The sequence below is a fragment of the Python bivittatus genome, unplaced genomic scaffold (assembly GCF_059951505.1).
Source record: "Python bivittatus isolate LINGU-HERP-01145 unplaced genomic scaffold, Pbiv_v1 ctg000480_np1212, whole genome shotgun sequence".
Classification (NCBI taxonomy): domain Eukaryota; kingdom Metazoa; phylum Chordata; class Lepidosauria; order Squamata; family Pythonidae; genus Python; species Python bivittatus.
The window spans coordinates 22,157,160-22,179,310 of record NW_028277075.1 but is presented as its reverse complement, the minus strand read 5'-3'; the positions used below and the strand labels follow the sequence as shown (position 1 = coordinate 22,179,310).

The 22,151-nt window shown below is 36.0% G+C and overlaps 1 protein-coding gene across 1 annotated transcript in view; it reads right to left on the bottom strand.

The window, feature by feature from the left end:
- RYR3 (ryanodine receptor 3) overlaps positions 1-22,151 on the bottom strand; it is a 256,028-nt gene that overhangs the window by 145,348 nt on the left and 88,529 nt on the right. The window contains exons 30-39 of the mRNA XM_088145058.1: positions 21,596-21,632; positions 20,818-20,978; positions 20,115-20,280; positions 16,887-16,973; positions 15,869-16,095; positions 13,095-13,896; positions 10,990-11,190; positions 10,246-10,348; positions 9,206-9,343; positions 871-1,144 (exon numbers count right to left, since the gene is read on the bottom strand). Coding sequence (XP_088001184.1) covers positions 871-1,144; positions 9,206-9,343; positions 10,246-10,348; positions 10,990-11,190; positions 13,095-13,896; positions 15,869-16,095; positions 16,887-16,973; positions 20,115-20,280; positions 20,818-20,978; positions 21,596-21,632 — 2,196 coding nt within the window. The remainder of the gene's footprint in view (positions 1-870; positions 1,145-9,205; positions 9,344-10,245; positions 10,349-10,989; positions 11,191-13,094; positions 13,897-15,868; positions 16,096-16,886; positions 16,974-20,114; positions 20,281-20,817; positions 20,979-21,595; positions 21,633-22,151) is intronic.

The following is a 22,151-nucleotide window of genomic DNA, read 5'->3' as shown; positions in this document are numbered from 1 at the left end:
TATTTACATTCTGATTCTAAGAGGGTAACAGAGATTGCAAGTTTAGTATCATAAACAAGACAGCTTTTTTCTTGCCTACTTTACTGAGGCCATACTCAAGAGCAGGTGACAAGCTTTGGATGGAGAAGTCCTCAAATTCAATCCAGGTCAGATTGATAAAACAGAAAAAGAATTGGGGATTAATCTTGAATTGCATTAATTATATGGAGGAGCTAAAACTCTTGAATTGCTGTGCTTTGGGTTTTGTTTTGTTTACTCTAAAGTGCTCAGGTTCCCATTACTGATCAGAATCAGGACTCTCAGAAAGGGAAGGGTTACCCTACTCTCTTACAACTTCGTTCCTTAAATTTGCATATACATATGACAGTTTTAAAAGGAAAAAAGTGCATTGACTGAAAACACACAAAGAGGAGGGACAAATATCAGAAATGAAACAAGTGAATTGTTCTGACCTATTGTGGAGAAGTACTGATTATGTCCCTCAAGTCAGTGTTGACTGTTAGCAACCACCCACATAGGTTTACTCCAGAACAATCTGTCCCCATTCTGATCTTCAGGTCTTCATGGGACAGTGTACACTAACTTTAATATGAAAACAAGAAGGCCACTTGCCTGTTATAACGTTAATAGGATATGTTATTGGATCAACAGAGGTGGTTTGAAAAAATCTTGTACGTTAGGCCCTGAAGGACCTTTGCCACAGAGAGTCCTGAACTAGGTACACCAAAGACGACCCAAACACAAACAGTCTCATAAATAAAATAATCAGGTTTGAAAATGGGCTTAGGATATGTTTTAACGGAGGATCAATAAAGCTTAATGTTCTAACTGTAATTTTGTTTTTAAGGCATTAAAATATTTATTTCTTACCCTAGGCCATTAATCATTAGTAATTCTTCTTCTTTTCCCATTCTGACACTAAGAAGTGAACGAATTTGTCCCAGTGCTGCTAATAAGTTGATTGTGTCTTGCACAGAGGCAGCACTTATAGTATAGGATTTCCTCAGAGCTTGCAACAGCTCACCAATGCTATCATACTGCCTTCGAAGTAAGTTAAACATAATACGAACTAATTCCGGATCTTGGATCTGATCTTCCTGGGCCCAACGAACCATAGTTTGAGATATCAGTGATTTCAGTGTAGCTGCAATGGGAGGGAGAAAGGTAGAAGAAAATAGGAAATGTAAGCTACTCTTGACAAAAGAGGCTTGTCAAAAGCTTGTTGGAATGAGAGAATCTGAAATTTTAATTAGCAATGATTACTTAAAGAGTTCAGAATTTAGAATTTTATTTTGGGAGGGAACAGCTGGTAGTAAAACACTTGGTGAGTGTTAAGATGTAAATATGGTGGCGTAACCAAACTCAACAAGGTGATTAAAATGCCAAACAGTACTACTCAAACTGCATTGGAAAATTTAAGCAATATGACACCAGAACTTCTGTATAAAAATAATTTATTAAATTTACTTTTTCCTGACCACCCTTGATAACAAATGTATTTTTAATTGCTCTGTTTACAGCTTTTTGCAACTTCTTGTATTCTGTGAAGCAGCCTTTCTTAATGTGGTATAGTAATTAAGGTGCTGGACTAGGAATGGGAAAATCCAGGTTCTAGTCCTCCCTTGGGCATGGAAGTTGATTGGATGACTTTGGGCCAGTCACTCTATCTCAGCCCTAGAGTGGGAGATCAAAAAACATTTATCTACCAACCCACACTGAACCAGCCTGGTGGATTGCCATCCATAACTTTCAGTGAAGAGGCCTTTGATTCCAGATAATTTTATATACATACACATAGAGACACACACAGACATCTAAAATCAATCATGAATCCCCATTTCTCCAGATTAGCAAGACTAGTGAAATTGCTACTTTCTGCGCTGGGCTTGGAACACTTTTTTTCTCTCTTTTTTCCCATTTTTATTAGGGGTAGTTTGAAAAATAAACCACTTATAAAAAGGTAATGCACTCAGAAACCTAACTGTTATAACATTATGCCTGCAAGAAATAGCCTTCTTATAATTTCATGGACGTTCCCCATTTACCTAGTTTGGGTGAATATATCTTAGATTAAGTTGAAATATTCACAAGTCTTTCTCCTTTTATTCCTGTTTTGGTAAAGTCACAAGTAAAACAAGAATTCTCTAACTATAGTTTCCTGTTCTATCAGAAACAAGAAAAAAGATATTCATACACACACATATACACACACACAGAATAGCACTAAGGCAACTAAAGTTTAATATTTTGACTTTTCCAAGAAGTAGTAATCATTTTTTCCCAGGCATGAAAATATGATAAATGATCGTTATTATGAGTTCTTTGTTGGATTGTTGCATGCCCTGAAATGAGAAGCAAAGAGGCTCTGTACACAGAAACTCATAGCTAATTCATCTTAGCCCAAAGCCGAAATACAAATATACTGGCAAGCATTGCTTGAAATATGAATGACAGCAGGCTTGGTGCAATTAAAGGAAGTTGGCACAATTCTTTAGGGCACTTAGAACAGGATTCCTCAACCTTGGAGACTTGAAGATGTGTAGACTTCAACTCCCAGAATTCCCCAGCCAGCATGGGTCAGGAACCCTGACTTAGAAGATCTCTTACTCAGATGATTGAAGGATTTGCTCCATTTGGGGTTGGGGAAGCCATACATTTGCTTAAATATGACCACCACATTAATATGTAAGAATGAATATTTCAAAGGCAGGCAAGAATTTTTGAATTTTACTATTTCCACAGGAGGCCTACTCGTTCACTGCTAAATGAACTCAGTTGTTACTGATGACAGACTTTTGGAAAGGTCCTAATTTTTTCAAGATATGTGTTGTTAACCACTGAATGTAATCAAAACCTGCAAATATTTACTTTTTATCTTCCTAGCTGGACCCAAATATTGATCTACCTTCTTCTTCAGTTCAGCTCAAGGCAACCTGAGTCTGTTTGTTTTGGTTTGGTTTTGCTGTTAGCATTCCTGAAGAAGATACCAACTGTTGCAGGGAGGAATAAAACTGAGGCCTCTGGAGATTGGCTGTGGGGTCCCCTGGGGCATGGTGTTATTTGATATCCAGCTCCTGACACTTGGGTTATACTATATAATAGATGAAGATTGCCTATGGATGGCAGAAAAATATGTTTTCTTTACATTTTAATGCAGTCTGATACATTTTGCATTCCCAAACCTCTGTGTAAACTATAACACATTTCATTGAGACCTTTTCACTATTTAAAACATTGTGGAGCAGTTCAGATCTCAATACATACACACAGAAATATGTCAGTTAGAGGAAAAAACATCCTTTAGAAAAGGATACACAAAAATAGAATATACACAAAAACGTATGTGGCTTTGTCTGCCAATTTTTTTTAACGGTAATTAGTGCAGAAAGGAACCCAAATTCTCTTGAGGAGAGAAAAATGGATAAACTTTCCATTCCTGAATAGGGCAGGACCAAGCCCTGGGTAATAATTTTCAAATTAATCTTTCTGATTAGAAAGCAATTTTTACTTACGTATTTTTCAAACCATGTTCCTAAGGGAATATGCCAATGCTATTAATCTGCTGTAGAATGATATATTATCACCAATACTATGCACATCCATATAAATAGGATGTACATGTGCACCTACTATCAGCTGGTGGTCCTTTGGAGGAATATCTCAGATTTTGAGATATGAGTAGCAAGAGGAAAAGGCAAAGCTAAATTCCCATTGTGAGCAAAACCGCATGTGTGCAATGATGAATTTACTTTAATGTTCCATATGTGCATTGGGTGGGTAGCTTAGAAAAGGAAGATGTTGGTATTTTTATTCTGCAATATATGTCTAATATAAATTAAATTAAAAGCTGAAAATATTGAACCATATTTGCAAAATTTTCCCCAAAGGAAAAAATACCATGCATTTTTAATTAAAGATGCTTTTTTCTACATCCTGTATATCCAAGGCAGGAAAGGCAGAAGAAGACAGATCAATGAACTATAAACAAAGGTTTTCAGAAAAACTGATTATATGTAGACAGTATTTTGCTCTGCTTTCCATGATACATGTAAGATTTATAGAACTATATTGGAGAATGAAAAGCTAACATATAAATAATGGCATTTTCTCCTACTCTAGGCCAAAGATATAGTCCCAAATGTATACTGGATTAAAGAAGTCTCTCTAGGAAACTTGCTGTTTTAATACCTCAGTACAGTGGAACCTCAGGTTACGAACGCTTCTGTTCATGAACTTTTCGGGTGACGACCAGCTCCGGCTGCAAAATTTTGCTTCAGTTCGCGAACTCCGCCTTGGGTTACGAACAGGATACATGGCCATTTTCCCTCCTGTGACATGGTCCGTGGCCATTTTTCCACCCCGACACGTGGTCTGTGGCCATTTTCCCGCCCCTGACACGTGGTCTGCGGCCATTTTTCCATCCCTGACACGTGGTCCACGGCCATTTTCCGCCCCTGACATGTGGTCCACGGCCATTTTTCCACCCCTGACACGTGGTCCCCGGCCATTTTCCACCCCTGACACGTGGTTGTAGGGAGGGGGACTCTCCCTCCAAGCAATAGCTGCCTCCCTGTCCTCCACGCCAGAACGGATTAACGGTAATTACATTGAACCTTATGGGAAAATTTGCTTCAGGTCGCGACCAATTCGGGTCGCGACCAGAGTCACAGAACGAATTAAGTTCGTGAACCGAGGTTCCACTGTATATTAAAATACATTACTAAAGTGTTAATGAGCCAGTTGGTTCACCAGTCACCCAGCTGCTTCTTCTAACAGCTTCTTACAGCTTAGCTCTTGACATAAGGTTTATTAAAATTCTGCAGTTCTGCTAGGAACTGGAAGAAAGGTGGGTCATGTAATTCGCATAGCTAACCCCCCCCCAAAAAAGAGGCACATAGGCAAGAACAAAATCTCCTTTATCTCTGATTTATGACAGCAAGATAAACTGTTGAATGGATTTAAACTATTAATTGAGCTAGCTTTCTGTGATACATGGGGCTTCAGGAGTACAGTACCTCTAGTATTCAAATATCTAAATTATGAGTAGGCACACATGGCTGATTTGCAGTATATATATGACTACACAACCCATATTATTTTGTACTTCCCATGCGAATCATCGATTAAAGATGAAGAAAATTTTACATAGTAATCTTGATTACCTCTGCCATGCAGCTGTCAATGAAACAGAAAGCTTGAAAGAGACAGTATTTCAACTCTCAACTCCCAGTTCAAGGAGTGCCCAGAAAACACACACACACACACACATCTCTGCATTCTGGGACTTCTGGGTGAGGAATGGCAGGCTAACATGTCTCTGAACAAGCAGAAATGATGTCACGGCCACGATCAAGACAGGAGAGTAGGCCAGTCCCACAGAACCTCTCTGGGAAAGGAGAGGACTGGAGATCATCCACTAGTGCTCTGGACAGGTGCTCTTTGCGAGGATACTGCAGGGCAGTGGTTTCCCACGGGAGACAAAGGGGCTCTCTACCACAGTGAAGCCTTTTTAAGGGCATTGGGTTCATTAGCCTCACTTTCTAATCACTTTCAGAAATTAACTATTTAACTATATTAAGGCTAATAGAGATCTTCAAAACAAGAAGTTCACAAAGCCACCTGGTGAGTTTACCTTCTTTCTAGAATAAAAGAAAAATTAACTATAAGCTTAAGAACTTAAAAAAATTGAAATAAATGACAAAAAGCTAAATAAGATTTTAATTTAAGAAAATTATAAGCAAATTAAGGGACCGGACAAATCTGGAATATTAGGACTTTTGCTATAGGATTTTGGAAATAATTATATAAATAAATAGCACCTTTGTAGGAACTAAATTGTTTGGCCTTTCTTAAGTCATAACAGAAATTTGAGACTTTATGCTTTCAGAAAGTGGACACTAAAGGGCACTAAAGATTCCAGACAGAAAAGGAATAGAGAGGCTTTCTTTTTGTTTTTGGTCAGCATTGGGACAAAATGACAGAAAATTGTATGATATGTGAAATACTCCAGGAGATCTTTGAAGAATGGGATCCTATGAATAGATTATTTCCAAAAGATGTTAAAGAAAAAATTACAGATGTGAAAAAGAATACCTTGGAAGTTCTATAGGATAAAGACCCAAAACAAACCTCGCCTGATGTAGAAATATTAGAATATAAAGAAATTGTTGAAATACTTGAAAATAAAAAATTGTGGATTATAAGACAGAGATGACAGTTAAAGTAGAAATACAAATGGCAAGCCAGAGAATGACCTGGATAATGACTCCTTACTGGATTTACAAAACAGGTTTGCCAAAGCCTCGAAGAAGCCTTTGAGATGGGAAAAAGAAAATTTGAAGTGAGATCAAATCCTATTACAATATCTGAATGAATTAAAGACCAAGACTGTTAGAAGCAAAAGGAAGGAATACAAGTTGGTTTGTTTGACCAAGGTTAAAATAAGACATGTTTCTATAAAGCTCTGGGAACCCTTTATGGACTTTTTGCTGACGCCAGGACTGAAATGTTAATGATTTATGGATTTGCGTATGAATAAGGGATAGGTTAAGGGAAGAAGAGATACTTGCATGTAACCTAATCAGGGTGAAGAATTACTAAATTTGTTGTGATGAAGATTGGAAGTCCATTCTTTAAATCTTTCTTTTCTCCTTTTCTTATTTCTTCCTCTTTTCTCTTTGCACTTTTTATTCTCTCTTTATTTTTATTTTTCTTTCTGAGTTTAGTTTGCATTGTCTTTTACTATTGTTATTGAATTTTTCAATAATTTTTTTTTAAAAAACACCTCTACATTCTATGCATGAGGAAAGATGGAATTGTAGAGTCAAGTTCATGAATTGCTAGGAAGAATTTTAAGATGGAATTCCATACACACAGCAAAAGATGACAGGTTTCTTGAAAGCCCTAAAGTGGCTTGTTGATCATTTGCAGACTGTTGCATATAGAAAAGGAAATCCCTTTAATGAATTATGCTGCTGTAAGCCACTTAATTCATTCTTAACTTAAGCAGCATAAAGCAGTTATACATAAGTAAGTTATAAACTGATAAATTGATAAAGGATCATCTTTTCTTTTGGTTTACTAGACAAGGCCAACATTTTTCAAAGATGCTTCAAATGTGGAGTAGCCTTGGCCTTTCTGATGTGAACTGGAAAAGGAGAATTCCTCAACCTATAACTGAGAAACTGACAAGCAATACCTGCAGAAATATAAAACTATTGGTCTAGTAAATGCTTTGTTGAGTGCTGCGCAAGCCATCTGATAGAAGGGATTGCTTTGTGCTCAAGCTGAAACACAGTTTACACCCTTGCTTATGGCTGCAAAAACTGGCAAAACGGAGGGCCATCTACTGTGACTGGGGGAGGGGGGAGAATAAAAGCAAGAGACAGTGGATATGGGAGTTTTACAAAGCTTAAGAGGGTTTTCTATGAGTATAGAGGATCTTCTCTTGAAGTTTCCTTTCTAACTGTTAGAGCTGCCTGGAGGAAGGATTATGAAAGTCTTGAGGGAATAAGATCACTTGGAGCTATACAATGAGCTAAAGAAAAGTTAAAATATGTATTTTCATTCCAACCAAGTAGTGCTCAGCTTGGCCTCAAAACAAGAGATATAAATTTCAGGCAAAAAGATTGCATGTCATAGCAGATCATATCTTTAAAAGGAACCACAAAAAGACTCCTGCAAAAAATAGCTTTGTAGACCTGTCTTTAATTGCTTTTTCAGCAGGAAGTTTTGAAAGCTTATTGTACAAAGCTCTAGCAGCACTAGGGTTGCAGTTCAAAGGGAAAATGCAGTGCCTATCATCTGTGTTATCCTTGTCCTGAATTTAATGATCGAGTTGCAGTTAGAACACCAGCCTTTGCAGACAGATATGGACAATTAGAGAAGGAGGTAGGCAGTGAGGTAGAAAGGCAGGCACTTTGAACTAATTGCCGATATCTTCAGGGGGTAAACTATTTTGATTAGACTATTTTATTCTTTTAAGCCTGAGAGAGATGGCTAGGACAGTGTTTCTCAACTTCAGCGACTTTAAGATTCAGCAACTTTAAGATTTAACTTCCCCATGCTGGCTGGGGAATTCTGGGAGTTCTACCCATCTTAACGTTGCTGAGGTTGAAACACTGGTACAGATATTCTCAAAAAGACAAGACAAATATATTCTGAATATGCTGTTCCTTTTCTTTATCAAAATCCTCTCTATCTAAAATTGTACCGTTTTAATTAAGACCCTACAGTTGAAGGCTATCTATGTCATGGAATGGGAAGGAAGTGTGCTCCACACATAAGAAGTGCTCACAGCTGCTCTCTTGAATGGTCTGTTCACAAAAGCAGTGGTTATATTCGTTTTAGATTTTTTTTTTATCCTGCCTTTAGTATTTTTATAAATAACTCAAGGCGGTGAACATATCTAATACTCCCTCCTCCTCCTATTTTCCCCACAACAACAACCCTGTGAGGTGAGTTGGGCTCAGAGAGAGTAACTGGCCGAAAGTCACCCAGCCGGCTTTCATGCTTAAAACGGAACTAGAACTCACAGTCTCCTGCTTTCTAGCCTGGAGCCTTAACCACTAGACCAAACTGGCTCTCATATTCTTGATGGAAACCTATGTGAGATTATAATACTGTTACCAGGGCGAGAAAAAACTTCTTTTGTTGTGGAGAAAGTCATACATAGGGTTACCTTTTCCTTTCCTGTTGTCAGAAATGGGGATCAAGAAACTTTATTATTTCTCCTCTGCAAACTAACTCACACAGTGACACAATTTAAAACATCCATGGTAAAATCTACAATTAGACCCAAACATCATAAATAATAGCAGTAAAACCATACCAACCAACTATATCTCATCTCCAATAAAACCTTCCTTTCAGAATTAAATTGACAGAACTTGTCTGTACTATCTCAGCCGATGATTTGATCAACCTGAACTCTGATACTAATCACAATTTAAGAATCTCATGTGCTTTGGATTTGTAGGTACCGTGACTAAAAAGGAAGCATGACATACTTAACTCATGGCATGGTCCTAGACTGGAGAGCTGATTCATTCTTTAATTAAGATTCCAGATGGACTGGACTCTAGATCACTCTTCCCTGTGAGATAAATAACTCTTCATGCGCATGGGACACTGAAAAGTAATAGTTTATCTAAAGCTATCTCTTAAGGTAAGAAGTACAACTATTAATACAAATTTAAATTTTTACTAGGATATTTTTCTTCTTCTTCTGTTGGCTCTCTCTTATCAGTTTTTTGTGTTCCTTTTATTTTATATATCAACGAACATAGTTTTCCAGCCCATGAAATCTTTTCTTCCTCTTCTTCTTCTTCATCTAATGGAATACCTAGTGGGTAGTAATAACAACAATAAAAATAATATAAGTATTCCAATAACTAAAGAACCATCCTTATGCATCTCATGCAGTAATTAGACATGCACAATCTGTTCAAGGAAGGGCTGCCAGTGAAAATAAAATAAAGAAGGTTCAGGAAACTTCACTGCACAGGACAGCATAAACATCAATGAGTGGGAGAGGTGAGGTGAATGGTTGCATGAGGATTTTAATAATTTTCCTTTGACTTCATAGTGATTGCTCAATGACCCAACTATCCCAAAATGTAGGTCAGTATTGTTTGGCAAAGTGAGTTATGGTAGATAGAAGGAGCAATAGGAATGGGAAAAGCAATTGGAAATTGAGGATTATTGCATGAATTCTGGAAGCCTACCATCCATGCTTAGTTTCTAAGTGTAGACCAGGTCAATGAACATTAAATTATGTAAGGGAAGTTAAGGAGTTACAGCAAGTGGTGGCACCCAGCTGACCTTAAATAATCTTGAAAAAGTTGAACAGGTTGGATCTGGTCAGTACTTAGATGGGAGATCACCAATGGGAATATCAATGGCTAAAAAAAGCTTCCTATTGAATAGCAATAACAAACCATTTCTGTTCTGCTACCAAGAAAACTGCATGGACGTATCCATATAATAACCAGGAGTTAAGCTCCATTCCAGAGATATTTTACCTTTTCTGGGGAAAATAAGAAATTTTGGGAACCAGCTGAGTGAGATCCACTGATACAAAAAATGTGTGATCATTCAGATTAGTAGTTCTTTACATGGGAAATGTTTTTTATTTTGTCAGTATTATGTTTCCCATGAAAATACAGTAACAGTGGAAGATCTGTAAGTAATACTCTTTCACAAACAAAATTGCCCACTCACCAGAAATGAATGCCTACTACCTACCACAATGAATTAGGAGCTCATCATGAAACTCATATAGCTCTTCCCGAATCTCCACTGGACAAGGACAATTGTCCCCCAGCTGAAAATTTAGCAGCATATTTATCTGAAATTATAACATTAAAATTAGAACTTGTGTTCAGAGTTTCACTTTAATTTTTGTTTCAATTCATCACCAGAAAATCTTTTTGAAAGCTCATCTACATTTGAGAGAGAGGCCACTAATAATTGTCCTGTTCCTTCCATCTTCTTTTAAACTCTGTCCTGGAAAATACAGGATCATGTTTTTATTCTATTTCTTTCTATTAGGATGCTCTGCGTTAGAAATGCTAGATACTTTTAAATAGCATTCTAGTAATTCTGGATATAGTGTTCTCTAAGAATTTATAATGCTGCCAATAAGCTATAGCCATACAGTTTTCTAGATTCCTAATTAATTCCCCTTGTTATAACTCTCAGGAATTCTGTAGAAGACTCAAAAATGTTTGGAAGTTAAAAACAACAGCTTTCTTTATTCTAATTATTTTTTTCTTAATTCATTCTTTAATTTTTTTAATTAATATTTTCTTTATTCTAATTCTGCACTATTATTGAATAGTACAGAAATATTGCAAGATACCTCCTTCTATGCAATTTGTTAGGGGGAAAGCCTTTTTTAGTAGATACTACATTTTAAGGTTATTGAAGGTTTTGCTCCTTTCTCTTTCTATACTCCCTGCTATGAAAGAAAGAAGGATCTTCATCTACCTGCTCTTGAGGAGGAGAGCGAAATTCCTTTGTCTTCCTGGCAGTCAGAGCAGCAGACATATTCAGGGCTTGCATCAGTTCATTGTACCTATATTTCTGATTATACTGTAACTTTAAGACATAGGTATCTGCAAATGACACAATAGCTTCCACTCTGTGTTTCAGCTCACAGTCGCAGAAATAATTTAGTAGCTCGCACATCTAATATGAAAGAATAAATGCATTATACAGGTGAATTATACATTGGCCTCATACAATTCTAAATGTGAGAGCCATAGCAAGTTTTTATACATCACTACATGTGAAAATTCAATTTTGTGGTCAATGAAAAAGGAGAATCAGTTGAATCCAAAGTGTCCTTTCACTAATGTAAGGAGTCTTCCAGTTGAAATAAACATTGTTACATTTCATACAACAGCCTTAGTGAATCTATAAATCTACATTTTCTAGGATAAAGTAGGCTAAAAATCTAGGAGTGTCACTCTCTTCCCAAATGTAACCCACTGAACAAACAAGTGATGGGGAAAGTGACAGACAGACCGATATCAGCATCTGGACCAACATTAGTCTGATCTGAATTGTCCTAACATCTTTTCTTTCTTCTTAGTTTTAAATATATATTTTTCTACAATAAAATGGCACATTTACAAGTCAAAGCTTTTAGCATCTGGATAACACTCTAGACTCCAAATACCTGTAATATTTATAATGATTTAACTGACTTTAAAATATGTACAATAGTATTATTAGTAAAATATGGAATGGTGATGAGACTGGAGAAATATGCTTCTTCAATTTTATAATTCAAAAAAATATGCATGGTGTAAGGTCATTGTCCAGCATCTAAAGTTTCCTATATCTACAAGGTTTTTAGATTTTGAAATTATCTGGTCAATCTTGCAAAAAAGAAGAAGAAAAAGAAATGAGAACAAATGTATATTTATTTGTCATTCCAGTATACCAGTATCCAGTATGATTCATGACTCCAGACCACATAACAAAATACACATAAAATCTCCACTGCAATCAAAATTAATTAAAATGTATTAATTAAAATACCAGAGCATCTTACCACAACAATAGACAACATCGTCCAATCAAGCACCAAAAGCTTTTGAGAAGAGTTTCCATTGACCAGCTGCCAGAAAGTGTTTTATAATGGGGCAAGCCTAGTTTCCAAGGATAGATTTTTTCCACAATATTAGAGCCATAATGGAGAGACAAAGCCATCTAACCTCAGCAACTCTAGCCTCACAAAAATTGGAGAATCACCAACATGGAATGAATCTGGTGGATCGGTCAATTCCAGTAGGTGAAGACAATCCTGCAGGCACCTTGGTGGCAAGTCACCTACGGCTTTAAAAGTCAAAGCCGCCCATTTGAATTGCAGCTGGAATGTTACTGGAACCAGTGCAGAGTCCAAGGACTCATGTAATGGGTTCAGAGTGACTAGCACCAGCTAATACATGGGTTACAGCATTCTGTGTCTTTTATAGTCTCTGCATGGTATTCAAAGGCACCCATGTAGAGCACATTCCAGTAATCTGACCAAGTATTAATTTGTAATTTGCTGGAAGTTGGCACAGGAGCTCCTGCCATGGTCTCCCCCTGCCTATTCAGCAGTAGCCATGAGTCCAAGAGAACCCCCCAGGTGTGCACCTACTGCTTCCCCACTGAGAGACAAGCCTATAGACAGCAGCTCCATCTTGCTTGGACTCTGCTTCAGCCCACCTATTGTAACCATGGGAAAGCTTGTGTGTATCTTTGCACACATATTTGCAGAACCATAGTGATAGATATTTTCTTCCCATTCAGCCCAATTTCTCCTGTTTGATTATTAATGCACCTGTGTGAATTACACAAGAGGAAGGAGAATCAGTATAAATATATCTACATCACCATGTTTTCCAGTTCTGCACGCTAATATGTTTTATATGCATTTATCTCTTTTATCAAGAGTTTATAGAAGAATTCTGGCATAAGAAGATAAAATTGATTTATCCCAGGTGACACATTAAAACTAATGAAAAATTGAGAACACCGTGGGAAACTGTATGTTATGTTTCAGTAACATAATATAATTGCAGTTACTTTAAGATTATCACCTGGAGTTTAACCGACTCTGGCAATCTTGTTTGCAGCAAGCCTTTTGTTGGGGTCTTGGTTTCCTTAATGGCCTTTTCACCAGCCTCTATTGCTTTTTCTTCTATCTGGGTAACATCCTCTTTCTCTGCTTGCTCCATTGCTTCTTCTTTGGTCTCACCAAACACACATGGATCAATGAGAAGCAAAATCTGTTTAACATCATGATCATTAAAAACTCCCATTCTAAGCAAAGTTCCTATAAGTTTCAGAACAGGAACAAACTGGAATTCAACTTTCCCTCCAACAGGGTCTCGTATATGAGTTCCACTGCAGTAGACTGCTTCTGTCAACATGCTTATGGCCTTTCTCTTAAGGATCTCAACTGGTATCTCTGGACTAGGTTTTTGATGATCCTCATTAGACAAAATGAAACAAGGGGTAGAGAACTTAAACTTTGGTTTCAAGCATGTGCTAAGTCCAACTCCAGGCAAGCCATGTTTCTTTGATTCATCTGGAAATAATCGGATTTTCCTGGTTTCATCTGTAATAGGAATGATAAATTCGTTGTTCATCATGAGTTTTGCTTCCTTGGAATATTCTAAATGCATGCTAATCAACAAGTCATAAAATCCAGAACGTAAAAGTCCAGGCAAATACTGATTATCTATTGTGTAAAATAATTGGGAAACATCAACATGGCTGCAAAGAGCATAAGCTACTCTGTTATTACCCAGAGCACAAACAGAACTATATAGTTTTAAAGTATGATAGTGGAACCTCATCAAATCTTCTTGTTCACATAATTCCAAAATATCGATACACCTGAAATGATACAAAAACAAAACAAACAAAAAATGAATTTTGTAACAGGTTTCTTTTTATTAAGTACACTTTGTTAGATAGTGTTTGTGAAAAAAATCTAAGGGTGAACTCTATAAAGTAGATTTATACACTACCACCTGAGAAGATAACTCACTATTGTTTTTAATTACACATACTTAAATTCAGATGAAATAGATACATTGAAAACAAAATGCCTTAAAATGTTGTTAAGATATGCAGTATTTACCAACTTCTTTAACATTATTGAAGGATAGGAAGTTCTGCTTGATTATAAATCACAAATTATATTGTATACTTTGAAATCATAAGTTTTTGTTACGTATAACGTTAAAGAATTAGAGGTTTTTATAAAATATTCTAGCAGCATGAACCCTTAGATCATCAGTTGCTGTATATTTTTAGTTTTATTGGACAACATAAAAAGCATGAATTTTAGTAACAGAAATTCTATGTCTTTCCTTCCAACTTTAATTGGCCAATGGTATTCTTAAAAAAAATAAACTAATTTCTGGGCCAAGTGTCCAATTAAAGTTTTGTGCATGTGTATGTATTTTCTAGAGAGTATTTTCTTTAGATTTATGATGCAGTATTGCTGTAATCTAAATGGAAAGTCACAAAGCACTGCAAGAATTATGATTGAAATAATCTTTGATATAATTATATAAAATAACAAATATCCTTCTGGGTGCAATTCAAGGTATTGGTTACCAGTTTTAAAGCCCTGCCAGGCACAGGACCAATTTACTTGCAGTACTGAACCTCTCCAAGGGTTTCTGCCAGTCCCACCAGGTCCAACAGGGTGGGCATTTTCCAGGTCTCCTCTATCAAGCAGTGTCATCTGGTGAAACTGAGAAGATGTGCCTTCTCTGTTGTGGTACCTGCCCTATAGAGCAGCCTCCTCCATGAGATCCGGAGTCCCAACCCTCTTGGTCTTCTGGAATGCTATTAAAAACCTGGTTTTTCCCCCCAGGAGCTGAGTCAGTATGTCTGTTGAGCCCAATGTAGGCATAGCTGTATTGGCAGTGTGTTATAATGCCTTGGTTGATGTATTATGTTTGTGATTTATGGGTTTTTAATGTACTTTTTGTGATTTGTTGTGAGCTATTCAGGATTATAAATTTAAGATGGGTGTCTATATAAACTTTCTAGATAAGTAAAAAAAAATTAAAAAATTAAAAAATTGGCAAAATACATGAATAAATCTAGCAAGCTACATTACTTTGTGAGTTGACTATAAAACTTATTTGTGAGAAAGACTTAGGAGGAGGAATAGACCATCAGCTGAACACATGCAAACACTATTATGCAACAACTAAAACAGCTAATGCAATTTTGGACTACATTAGGAGAAGACTGTGTCCAGGTCATGGGAAATAATCATTCATTGTATTGTGTTATGGTTGGATCACACCTGGAGTACTATATCCAGTATTATATCCCGTATGCTACCACATTTTAAAAAGAATGTGGAGCAGGCTCAGTGGAGGACTATCAGAATGAAAAGGGTTCTAGAAGCCAAGTCCATGAGTAATACTTAAGATTAAGTATACTTAATCTTAATATTTATCTTAATATTTAAGATAGATGCATTTAGAATGCAGAAGAGAAGACTAAGGAAAGATAAAATAATTAGAAATACCTAAAAGGTTGTCACATGTATGATGAGATGGACCTGTTCTCTGTTGAAACTGAGAGGAGGACAAGGACTAGCAGATTGAAATTAAAAGGAGATTCAGGCCGAAAATTGCGATAAATTCCTGATGATAAGAATTGTTCAGCACTGGAACTATCTGCCTAGAATTCCTCCTCATTGGAAGTTTTAAAACAAAGAATAGATGGCCATCTATGGAAACGGTTTAGAGAATACCTGAGCTGAGCAGTAGGACTAGTTGACTTGTAAGATCACTTCCAACTCATACATTCTATGATTTTTTAAAAAATATATATATACCTATTTTCTTCCGGAATATGAAGGGCCATCATTTGCAATGGTTCCAGGCATTGTACTAGCCATCCATGGCGATCACTGACACGATCAGTCTCTACTTTCAGGAAGCTGTTTGGCATTCTGCTCCAAACAACTGGTGTGAGTGTTTGAACATCCAGCCGAGGAGGACACTGAGGAATGGGATTTCTCTCTTCACTTTTAAAGATTGCAGCTGATAAAGGCATGGTGTTCTATAAAATCATACATGGAAATTTAAATTTTCTAAATTGAACCTTAATAATAGTACACGTATGTATAATGTATACTGTATATATAGAGAGAGCGACTATTGTAGACATGCTTGTTAAATGAATGTGGAGAACTAGTCCCAATGACTTCATGCTCAGGAGGTGGGTCAGAAAGAAGACATTTATCTGTGTGGTTCCTTTTCTCCATCCATACTTCTTAAGCAGATACAAAAGGAATGAAGTAATGGTTCACACACACTTAAGAGGCACAAAAATGATACACAGCCTAGCAAAGCCAACTTGGCATAATGTAGCTAATTTAATATGTGATGTCACATAATGTGGGTGGAGTTTATGAAATAAAAAAACTATGGATGGATATCTTGTCAAATAGCACCATCCTGTCTTAAGTTTATTTTTCCAACCTCGACATAAAACTATTTGGTTCACATTCCCTAAATTATTGTGCTCTTGTAATAATAGCTCAAATGCACTGTAAATAGGTAATTCAAGAGTACTACAGTTTGCCAAAATATTATCTTCCAAATGATTCTGACCTCTGCTACGCTGCAGCTCTGTATTGTTTGGGGAAGTGGATTATACAAGCAAAGATTATCCCTGAGGTTAAATATTTGCCTCTATATATTTATTCATGAACCACTTTGCTTAACAGTGATTAAATGTTATTCTGATGTAAGACTCTGCTCTTACTGTTGACTAGTTTACACAGTTTGCCTGTTTGAATTTACTTAAAAATCACAACATCTATTGATTGTAATTTGATTAAAAAATACCTTTAATTTACCCAATTCAAACTGTACCAGGCTTGTGCTTGTAGGCTGTAAAAAAACAGCTGGAAATAGTTTCGTGTTTGGCTCAACCTGAAAAATAGAGTTAAAATGCAATATAAGCCTATTATCAGCATATGTGAAAGACTGTGTAATGATACATTTGCAAAATCATTTCAACAGCAGAATACTTAACTCAGTAAATAAATATTTGCATAAAAGGGTACAGTTCTGAAATAGTACAAAATTTGATAGATTTTGCCCTGGGATTACACTGACAGCAGCAGTGTCCCCAGCATACTGCACTGAGAATGAAATCATGAGATGGTGACAACCATCATGCAAATAAGTAAAATAACTATGGTGCCAGCTATTCAGAATATTTAAAAAACACAGATTCCAGTGGTCAGGAAATTAAATGGCAATAAGAGATCCAGGAAAGCTTTGTAGCTATTTTGGTAAGGGTTATTTCCGGAGAGACCAGGGCTATTTTCTTCCTAGAAAACAGATTTAAATGAGTCCAGAAAACCAGTATAATGCAGGACTGGATTAGAAACAAATCTGTTGTAAAAATATATCCATATAGATGCTTTTTATTTTGCATTCTTTATATATAATCCCTCTGGAATAAAACAGTGAATTATTTGGGAAGGGGGCGAGTAAAAGAGACAAAGAAAACCCCCTAAAAATATACAAAATCATATTTTAAGGTGAATTGAAAATATATCAGTACAAATGTCACTCAGTTCTGCTAATGATTAGAAAATAAATCCCTATCTTATAGTAATTGCTTTTCATTTCCTACTTCTGGATGATGGCCAAGTTGCTCTGTTTCTCCAGAATATGAGTATGCGCTAATATTCATAAATCCTGGCCAGATTCTATTTTGGTTCTGTGTGCTTCAGCATATGACATATTCATTATACAGACTTCTATTAAAACCATGTCCCTAGTTAGGGAAAAACATGCACCTGTGTGCACATGGGCTCTGGTGTGTGCATAACACAAACACATAGAGAAAACCCTTTTTTTTATAATTTGGTTCTTAGACATTCCTGAATGCAGACCCTGAATATAAATACTATTCTCCAACCTACTTTAGCTAACTGCAAAATGAAAATAGATATATTACAATTAAGAAGTGGGGTCAGGTTTTTTTGGGGGGGGGGAATCAAAGCTGAAAGATCTCCTATCATTCCCAAATGAATAAAAATGAATACTTATAAAATCAAATATCTTCAGTTTACTTTTTCTATTAAAAAAAAAACTTGCATTTTAAATTTGGAATTATAACAACATTTAATTATAAAAATTACTTCTCTATTGCTGAATAAAGCATGACACTGTGTGCTGCTTCAGATTTCTGCATTTAGTTCCATGCAACACTACTTGGGTATGTATATACTGTATGCATGTACATATATTTTATAGTGATGTAGTGGGAAGGAAGGAAGGAAGGAAGGAAGGAAGGAAGGAAGGAAGGAAGGAAGGAAGGAAGGAAGGAAGGAAGGAAGGAAGGAAGGAAGGAAGGAAGGAAGGAAGGAAGGAAGGAAGATGAAAGAACGAATGAACTTGGCATGAGACTGAAGGAAGAATTGTGTGAACTGCACAGATGAAACTGCACAGATGATTCCCATTACCAGCACAATTGACAGAGTGCTTAGACTTCCTAGAAGTGGACACAGCAACTGTTTCTCCAGTGGTAATGATGGCTACATTTCAGAATTCACTGGCAATACTGGAGTACTTGACCTAGAGTATAAAGGAGCTGAAATTGTCAGGCACCGGGTAGACAAATCTTCCACTGATGATACAGCAGAAAGATTTGTTAGGGTTCAGTAAGGAAATGTCTGCAGTCACTGTTGAGTAAAGCCAGTTGCTGATTTTGTCTAAGGTCTAAGGGTAGAGATGAGTTTGAGATGTATACTTCTAAACTATCTGAGGAAATATAGGTAAAAAATGCTCAAAATGTTGTTTCTGTGCTAGTGAAACAATAGTTGTTTTGCTTCTAGGCCAGCGCAGCGGAATGAGGATCATAGTCCCATCAAAAAGCTCAACTTTGGGATATTCCAGAAGTCTGGTAGTATACAAATATAATAAACAGGTAGCAATACTATAAGCAGAAACAAGGCATTTGTGTGGTGACAGAGACCACAAAAAAATTAATTACTATAGACCTAGGAACAATGCAGGAGAAAGGCTCTGAGTAAGAATTAAGAAATGTTAACAATAATCCTTTAAAAATGATTACAGTTTTGCTCTAGGCTTCTATACTGCAATCATATAATGAATGCAATATTTTATTTATTTTTCCCAACACCACCTCTTCCATTATTCAAAGATATCCAAATCTATTGTCTTCATAGAAATCATACAATATTTGCTTCATAGTTTGTAGTTCATATCATGCTTATTTTCTATCCATCACATGCTTCCCCAAATATAGTATTAATTTCATCTTCAGTTTTAATCTGCCATCTGACTAAAGTAGAAGAGAATGTCATAGGCAGAATCATTATGTTTTCACTAGAAATGACAGCCTTTGTCTCTGAGGAAATTTCAACAAAAATTTGTTAGATTTTAAGTATAGGGTTGATATAAAGAGCAGCCTGTTTTGACTAGCATGGTGATGAATTTTAATTCTCAGATAGACCTTTATTTAGATTTAGTTTAAGTTTAAAAAAAAATGAAGGCTGATTTGTGATCCATTGTTATTGCTATCTTAAAATATTAACTGTCAAACTGATTACTGAGACAGTAATCAGTTTGACAGTTCAGAAGTCCTGTGATACATGGATAATGCATTTTCCAGCATCCAGTCTGTAATATAATTCCACTCCCCAACTAGGCGCATGTTACATAATACACTTACATTATAACTTTGGTTATAAACAATCACATTCTCCACAACCAATATCAATTCATGAGCACAAATGTGCAATAGAATGTGCTGTGTAGAATATATGTACAGACTCCAATATAATTTCAAAAGATTCACATGTATAAGTGTAAGCAGCAGATTTGAGGGAGCCCTGGATCATCTTCTAGTGATAACATGAGCCTTCCCCGAGAATTAAAATAACAGTAGTGCAGTCGTCAAAATTCATTACATAATTCAGCATGCACAACCTACTCAGCATCAAAGTAGCATAAACAACTTACAGTTTTCATATATCATGAATTCATATTATTAAAATATATAAAGTGGAATTTTCTGGGAAAAAATATTGATACCTGATAGAAAGTTCCCAATTCTTTTCCATTGGCTGTGAATGACAACATCCCAGTAGCTAATTCAACAAGGCATCCAATTTCTAGATCAACATTACCACGACTTGATCTTTGAGAATTAACAGATGATTCTCCTCCCCAAACCAGATAGCAATTACTACGTTTTACACTGAAACAAAACAACCAGAAAACAATTGGATGTTAAGTGTTGTCCAAAGACTTATTTAAATATGTATTTTATGTGGAATAGCCTACTCTATTCCACAGAAAGAGAAAAAGCAGAAATGAGTTATCTTTGGATCTGCTGGATCTGAAGCTGAGACATTCCACAAGAAGATTCCATGGCTTTGATAAACAGTTAGGTAATTATCACCAGTGTTCATAAAGTAAGTTAAATGAACATAAGGTTTTAGACATCTATAACAATTAAGCTTTGTTTGAAATCCAGTTTACTTTGCATTTCAAGGATCAGCCAAAAACTCCATTCAAATGTTTATTTTCAGATAACCAATATAAAGCAATTTTTTAAAGAAAATATTTTTTCTGACACTTAACTGTTCATTCACTTATGGAAGGAAGGAAGGAAGGAAGGAAGGAAGGAAGGAAGGAAGGAAGGAAGGAAGGAAGGAAGGAAGGAAGGGAGGGAGGGAGGGAGGGAGGGAGGGAGATTAAATATTTATTCATTAGGTAATTTCTAAGACCAAACCTTTCATGGACTCTCCCTCTTTCATCTCCCAAAGTAACTGTTACTGTGCAATTCTTATTTAGGTCAAAATGTTCACTGTAAAAATGGTAGTCAGGAGTTACCCAACCAATCCAGACTGAAGATGGGTCTTGGCCAGCAAAGATCTTCACTGAGTAGTAGTACTGGAATGACAAATGGAAATATTAACATGAAACTTTATCAGAGAAAATTTATTCCATATATTAAACAGAGAAAATCAAAGACATAGTTAATAGAATCAACATGAATGGCTTGTACAAAAAAAAAAGTATCTTGCTTATCAATGGATAGTTACTCAGAGCAGTGTAGAGCTCTACTAACGTGATTTTCAATTTTACTGAAATTACTAATCACTCATTATATAGACTTAATCACTATCTATATAAATGAAGACTTTTTTTCTAAATGTGATAATATTTTTATCAAGGCCAGAATAAATTTCCTAGATCTACTTGCACTTGGAGTGTTGTGTGATGATAGAAGAGGGGAAGATTTTTTATACTTGTTCTTTTTCACTTTGCTGGGAACGCACTAGGAAAAATGGCATGGTAAGCTTTGAGGCTAATAGGTAGGCAGGAAATGGTTTGAAAGTATCAGAGTCTGACATGTCTGAACATAACTGGATTAACTGCTCAGAATTGGGTTCAATTAAGTTGAAGCATGTTCTAATTTGGGGCACAATGGTACTGATCAATCTGAGACAATACTGTCCAAACTAAATGGACTAGTCCACTGCTTTAAAAAAAACCTAAATACTTACTATTGTGGTATGAACAGGTAACTCCTGGTTCTGTTTTCTGTAATAAGATTATCAATAATTTTAAAAAGTAGAGAGTTAAATGACAGTATAAAACATTAAAATAAAACTAAAAAGACCTTTTAACCTGTATGAACTGCTGAATTTTTATTCATCAAATAAAGCTTGTTCCAGACAGAATTAAGACAGAAAAGTAATGCATGAATTCTGTCACTTCAAAAACAAAGAAATAAATTCAGGCAGTCTGAGAATATCCTTTAACTAAAAATTGCCATATGCTAAGGAGAAGGACCCCCTATAGCGTATAAAATAAGCAAGTATGAATACAATACTTGAAACAAGACCTTCAGTGACAAACCATGTCTTCAGTACATTGGTTTTCTGACTCTATATTTCTGACTACTGAAAGCTACATAGCTGCAATCTATCTATCTATCTATCTATCTATCTATCTATCTATCTATCTATCCATCCATCCATCCATCCATCCATCCATCCATCCATCCATCCATCCATCCTGTTTTGGAATAAAGATTTGAACACCATAAAATCATTGGCA